The sequence below is a fragment of the Mycteria americana genome, chromosome 4 (genome assembly GCF_035582795.1).
Source record: "Mycteria americana isolate JAX WOST 10 ecotype Jacksonville Zoo and Gardens chromosome 4, USCA_MyAme_1.0, whole genome shotgun sequence".
NCBI lineage: Eukaryota > Metazoa > Chordata > Aves > Ciconiiformes > Ciconiidae > Mycteria > Mycteria americana.
Genome location: NC_134368.1, coordinates 92,245,060 through 92,251,059, shown reverse-complemented (window position 1 = coordinate 92,251,059; position 6,000 = coordinate 92,245,060). Strand labels below are relative to the sequence as shown.

Below are 6,000 nucleotides of genomic sequence, written 5' to 3'. Positions count from 1 at the left end.
GGAGCGGTCGACGTCTCTGATTCACCTACATGGCCTGTGAGAGCCACATGATCCTTGTTAGGTCATTGTCTCGGTTAAAAAAAAATTCTGTCGTGTTTGCGCGTATGAAACTTTCCATCACTGGTAGACTAAGATGTGCAGATGTGGTATAGGTTAGGACTGAATTGTAACTGCATGTGATTTTGTGTATATTTACGGCACCTACTTCAGTTTGTAAAGCTCTTTTCAGTCCTCCCATTCTAACTTCCTGACAGAGCCACTTCATCTGACTGTTTTATTTGCACTGAGAGCAAAATGAAATGATACAGAAAGGAAAAAAATGTATTGTAACAGCAGTACATATTCAACATCAGATTTGTTCGGGGCTTAATCTATGACACGTGACTGTACATGGGGAATGCTGACAGCAATCTGCAATCCTCAAGTCGTTCTTTCTATAAGAAATAGTACTTGTTTAAAGACTAAGGCTGTTCAAAAGTCTGCAGCAGGGAAAACAAATAATTTGTTTGATCTCACAGCGGTGGGACTGCGTTGCGGCCCAATTTAACAATAAAATACTTGATAATTCTGTGTGGAGTCCTGTCGTTCCAACGAGCAATTCAGCATGGGAAACCTGTCTGTTAGAAGCGTCAAGGAGAAGACGGATGTCAAAGACATCAACTTTGCCAGCTTACCGCTGGCGTGACTGACGCAGGATTCTTCTTGTATTTTATCATGCATGAACAAGAAAGATGTCGACTGAGAGACGGAGGCTCAACACGGATAACAAATATCAGCCCCCCGATACCGTGTATTTTTCTCACCTATGGATGACACTCAAGCTGTCTGGACTCTTCTGAGCAGTACGCCAGCCTTTATATCTGCAGTAAAACAGAGATCCCGTTACGGAAGCTTGCAGTAAGCCGTGCTTTTCTGATAGCCACATCACTTCAGTTCTTGCCAGAGAGAAAGACAAATGATGTGTTTCTCCTATAAACTTTTCCTCAGCGACCCCTCTTGAATCAAAGATGCACCTGGTGTCACCTCGGGGTACAAAGGACTACCCGCTGTAAGACACGGCATCGCGGCCTGGTGGCTGGAGCGCTAGCCACGCTGCCGGGAAGTTTACATGCTTGTTAGAGAAATCCCGAGAGGATCGTTGCCCTCCTCCTCACCTGTACTCCCGTGCATCGGGCCTGCTACCGCACCCGGGGGCTGTGCCCCGCAACGCCTACGCCGGGAGCATTCCTCGCAGGGAGGTTTCTGAAGCACCCGTCCCTCTGTATAACACCAGCAGGATGCCTAGCAGCATGAGGACCTCTCATCAAAATAAAAACAGGCAGTGGAGCAGTGACTGTTGAAAGGGAAATGTAAATAAGATGGTTAGCCTAAGAAATGAGATAGTTACTATGAGGGAAAAAAAAAAAAAGAGCATCTTGGGAACAAATGGTAGGGTTCCAGGTAATATCCTCCACACAGCCCCATAAAACACTAATTTCATAAAAGCCACAAGGCCATGACAGCTTACTGCCAGTCCCAAACTCATACTGACTCATGAATAATTTATTTGGCAGGTGATGGGGGAAATCAGTAATTTCTGGGGGATTTTTGTCTTGGTAAATTGCTCACCCTCTGACCACTTCCATCGCAAGCCAGAACTGTCAGATTCTGAAGGAAACATGTTTTTTTGTCATAAGGCACGGGGCACCTCTGATCTGTGTTTTATCTTTCCACAGTTGGACAGCCTTATTGACTCATTGCTCCTGTGATTGATGTTATGATGGGAGACAGGCTTCTGAGAGCTCTAGCACATTACTTGGCTAGTAAAATGTAACTTAACACGTTCTGAGAGAGATTCCTGAGTCTGGTCCTAATTTGAAGTCTCCTGAGGTCTCTGGTGCTCGAGAGCCCCGCGTCTTGAGCTTCCGTGCATCGTAGCGGTGAATGCAGTCCACTGTAAATTAAAGCCGCTCAAAGTAGATGCTAATAAAACAAAGCACTGGGCACACAAATGGTGAAAAAAAGAATAGCCCATTTTATTTCAAGTCCTCTTAATTGCTTGCCACACAGCGCTCGTGGAGAAAACTCCAGAAAGGAAACAAAGAAATAGAGGCTAGACATTTATTTTTAACTTACGAGATAATTTTGGTTTATGCAGCTTGTCACATGACTAGCACTTTTCTTCACAGAAAATTCACGCATCTCTTTAGCCTTCAGATAACATTTTAAGATTATTAAGCATGTTTGAACTTCCTGTGAAAATCTGAAACCACAGATGGTGTCGTGGTTTCACCCCAGCCGGCGACTAAGCCCCACACAGCCGCTCGCTCGCTCCCCCCCGGTGGGATGGGGGAGAGAATCGGGAGAGTAAAAGTGGGAAAACTCGTGGGTTGAGATAAAGGCAGTTTATCAGGGAAAGCAAAAGCCGCGCATGCAAGCAAAGCAAAGCAAGGAATTCCTTCACTGCTTCCTGTGGGCAGGCAGGGGTTCAGCCGTCTCCAGGAAAGCAGGGCTCCAGCACGCGTCGCGGTGACTTGGGAAGACAAACGCCATCGCTCTGCGCGTGGCCCCCTTCCTCCTTCTCCCCCAGCTTCACACGCAGAGCACGACGCCGTACGGTGCGGGATGTCCCTTTGGGCGGTTGGGGTCGGCTGTCCCGGCCGCGTCCCCTCCCGGCTCCTTGTGCCCCCCAGCCCCCTCGCTGGTGGGGTGGGGTGAGGAGCAGCAAAGGCCGTGACTGTGTGTCAGCACTGCTCAGCAACAGGCGGGACATCCCTGCGTGACCAACACTGTTTTCAGCACAAAGCCAAAACACAGCCCCATGCCAGCTACTACGGAGAAAATTAACTCTATCCCAGCCAAAACCAGCACAGATGGAAAAACCTAAAAGATAATATTCTTGCAGCATAAAGTGATGCTTTCTACAGTGCCTCATGTTCACTGTGAAGGATCCAGCTTATGCTTCGAACCAAATGTCTGCTCTATATTTAGTTCGGCAAATCAGTTGTAAACCAGTACATTTTGGTGGTTACCACGTGCACAGTCCCAGAGCAACAGTTTGGATCTATTGTAGCCGATTTCCAGCACAGAGAGAATGGCTAACATGTATGGCTGTAACACGGATTGCAACAGCTTTTAGCTGGCTGCTGATTTAGAAAAATGTTCAACATTCAGCTCTCCTGGCAAAGAACCCTAAGAGTTAGTTAAAAAAAAAAAAAAAAAAAAAAAGAAGGGATCCCGGGAGGTTCCTGGTTAAACCTCCTCAGAGCGGTAGTTGGCACATGCTGGCTTAGTGGACAGGTTGAGTGTCAAATCCCGGTGAGGACGCGGTTTACAGGAACGTAAAAGGGCAGCGGCCTGCCGTCCCGGCGCACGAAAAGCTTAGGGAGCCACGGGTTTTGTTCTAATTACGCGTTTTCATTGTTAGCGTGGAATAACATATTCCTGCCATGTCGCAACCGGTTTTGTCAGCTCTTGCGGGCTTCTAAACTTCGCACAAAGCAGGCCGAACTCGGGCAGGGCAGGGGACGTTTCGCTCCCCCGCTGACCGTTCCACGGGCGGGCTTCGTCCAGCCGCGGAGTCCCCGCCCGCGGGGCGGCACGGCACGGCACGGCACGGCACGGCGACCCTTCGCACCTGGGAAGCCGCCCCCTCTCCCCGTCCGCTTCCCAGCCGCTGCGCTCCGCAGCGGGGCTGCCCCGCGGGGGCCGAGAGCACAGCGCCGCACGGAGAGCAGCCGCGCCTGCCCCCGCGCCGGGCCGGAGCCTCCGCGCCTTGGCGGAGGGCGGCGGGGGGGGGGGGGCTCCCGCCGGGGACGCGAACCCGGGGTCAGCCGCGGGCCGCCGGCGGGGCCGCCGCCTGTCGGGGAGGCGCCTGCGGCGGCGGCCGCGGCGCCGGGGGAGCGGGAGGGAGGGCGAAAGGCGGCCGCGGCGGGCTCGCCATCGCCGAAGTTGCGGGAGGCCGCCGAAGCCGGGCGGGTGAGGGAGGCGGGCCGCGCCACACAGGCGCAGAGGGGCGCGCCGAGCCCGCCCGGCCCCGGCCCCCGCCTCAGGCACCGCCGCCGCCGCTGACGGGCGGGGAGGGCCGGGCCGGGCGAGCCGCGGCGGCGGGCGAGGGGCGGCCACTTCAGCACCGCCCGCGCCCGCTGAGCGGCAGGACGGCAGCGCCGGCCCCCCGCGTCCCCTCGCCGCCGCCGCCGCCGCCGCCGCCGCCGCGTCCCGCCGCCCCGAGGCCCCATGGCGAGGCCCCTGCCCCGGGGGCGCCTCGCCCCGCGCGGCCTGGCGCTGCTGCTGCTGCTGCTGCCCGCCGCCGCCCCGGCCCCGGAGGGCCCGTCGTGCCACGGCGCCTTCGACCTGTACTTCGTGCTGGACAAGTAAGGGGGGCGCGGGGGACGGCGCCGCCGCCGCCGCCTTGCTCCGGGCGCGGCTTTTGTTCGGCCGCGCGCGCCCGCGGGCGCCGTCGCGGGGCTGAGGGGGCCGCGCGCGCCGGGGCAGCCGTTAGGGGCTAACGGCCGCCCCGGGGTAACGGCCGCCCGCCGCCGCCGCGGTGCGTGAGGAGCCGGGGGGCTCCGCGGGCGGGGCTCGGATAACGCCCGCGTGGAAGCGGGGAGCACGGGAGGCGCGCGGAAAGTTTTCGGCTCTGGCGGTGGCCTCGCTGCGGGGTGGCGGGGAGGGTCGGGGTGGGTTTGATCCCTCCCCTCCCCCCCCGCGTCCGTGGAAGTTGTTGGCGGGAAGGGGCTTTCAGCGAAGGCACATTTTCTGAGCGAACGAGCGCGGGTGGACATTTTTGAGGCAGCCCGAGCGACCGGCAGCGTCCGCCGCCCCTCCCCCTCGCCAGCTGTTGATGGCCGTGTTGTTGTGGTGAAGTTTGTGCGGAACGGCTCGCCGTCAGCCCGCCCTCGGCGGGGGGAGCGGCAGGAGCGAGGGCTCGGCCGTGGTGGAGGAGCGATGCGGCCGGGCCCCGCGGCGAGATTGTCGATGCGGTTTTCGCGACGGGGTGCTGCTGAACGTATGCGTTTTGCCATGCCTTGACTCGAAAAATCGGGACAGCAACCGCATGCGAGTACCACCGTCAGCCGGGGTTGGTGGTGACTTTAAATAATTAGGAAAGCAAGTAGTCCTGCGTTGTCTAATTTCTCACTGAAATTGTCAGCCTTCCTCACTCGGTTTCCTTAAATAAGGCCTACTAACGTGCTTTTGTTTTCTTTTCAGATCTGGGAGCGTAGCACAGAACTGGCATGAAATATTTGATTTCGTAAATCAGCTGACAGAAAGATTTGTGAGGTGCGTTTTGCTCCTTGTGACATCTGTAATACTGGGATGTGTTGAAGAAACCCCCATGCTTTTGTAAGCTCAGTAGATATGGTTCACAAACACGTTAGGAGTTTGGCTTCTAGCGCCCAGATTGCTGGAAAATATTGGAAGCTTCTACTTCATTTTCTCATGTTTGGAGCTCCGTAAGAAGGGGGTAATATGCATCTTAATATAATTAATCTCTAAAATTACTCTCAGATGTAATTTGATGATTTTTTGAAACTTTTTTTTCCATAAGCCACATGCCTCATTTCTGATGGAGCACTTCCTGTATATTGCTTTTAGAGATCTGTATAAAGAAGGCAATCTGAATACATCTCTCCATATATGTAAATACATGGTACAGATCAAAAGGAAGGGACTATTTTTCAACCTCAAGCATACAGGAAGTTTATGCCATGTTACGATTATATTTGTTGTACATATATGTAATCAACTTTGTAACTGGCTAGCAGTATTGTCTGGCAGCTATTGCTGCCACAGAAATGGCTGTTGTGAATACTGGCTAACTGTACCCTGTAGCAGCTGAGGATTACTGTGATGCAGCATTTTGCTTTAAAAAACAAAAAAACCCAGAATAAAACAAAGGAAGGCCCCCAAAGCCACAGACATAGATGTTGTGGTCATTTTTGCTAAGGAAAATGAAGAGCAGTGGGCAATTATGTCTTGGTTTGCTAATAAAGGGATACAGTTAGGCTTACATAATTA

At 54.1% G+C, this 6,000-nt stretch overlaps 1 protein-coding gene across 3 annotated transcripts in view; it reads left to right on the top strand.

Moving 5' to 3' along the window:
- The first annotated feature begins 4,083 nt into the window (after positions 1-4,083).
- ANTXR2 (ANTXR cell adhesion molecule 2) overlaps positions 4,084-6,000 on the top strand; it is a 122,523-nt gene continuing 120,606 nt past the window's right edge. The window contains exons 1-2 of one of the 3 annotated variants that reach the window (XM_075501375.1): positions 4,084-4,352; positions 5,191-5,262. In XM_075501375.1, coding sequence (XP_075357490.1) covers positions 4,216-4,352; positions 5,191-5,262 — 209 coding nt within the window. In that variant the 5' untranslated portion in view covers positions 4,084-4,215. The remainder of the gene's footprint in view (positions 4,353-5,190; positions 5,263-6,000) is intronic. The other 2 variants (XM_075501373.1, XM_075501374.1) reach the window with 2 other exon arrangements.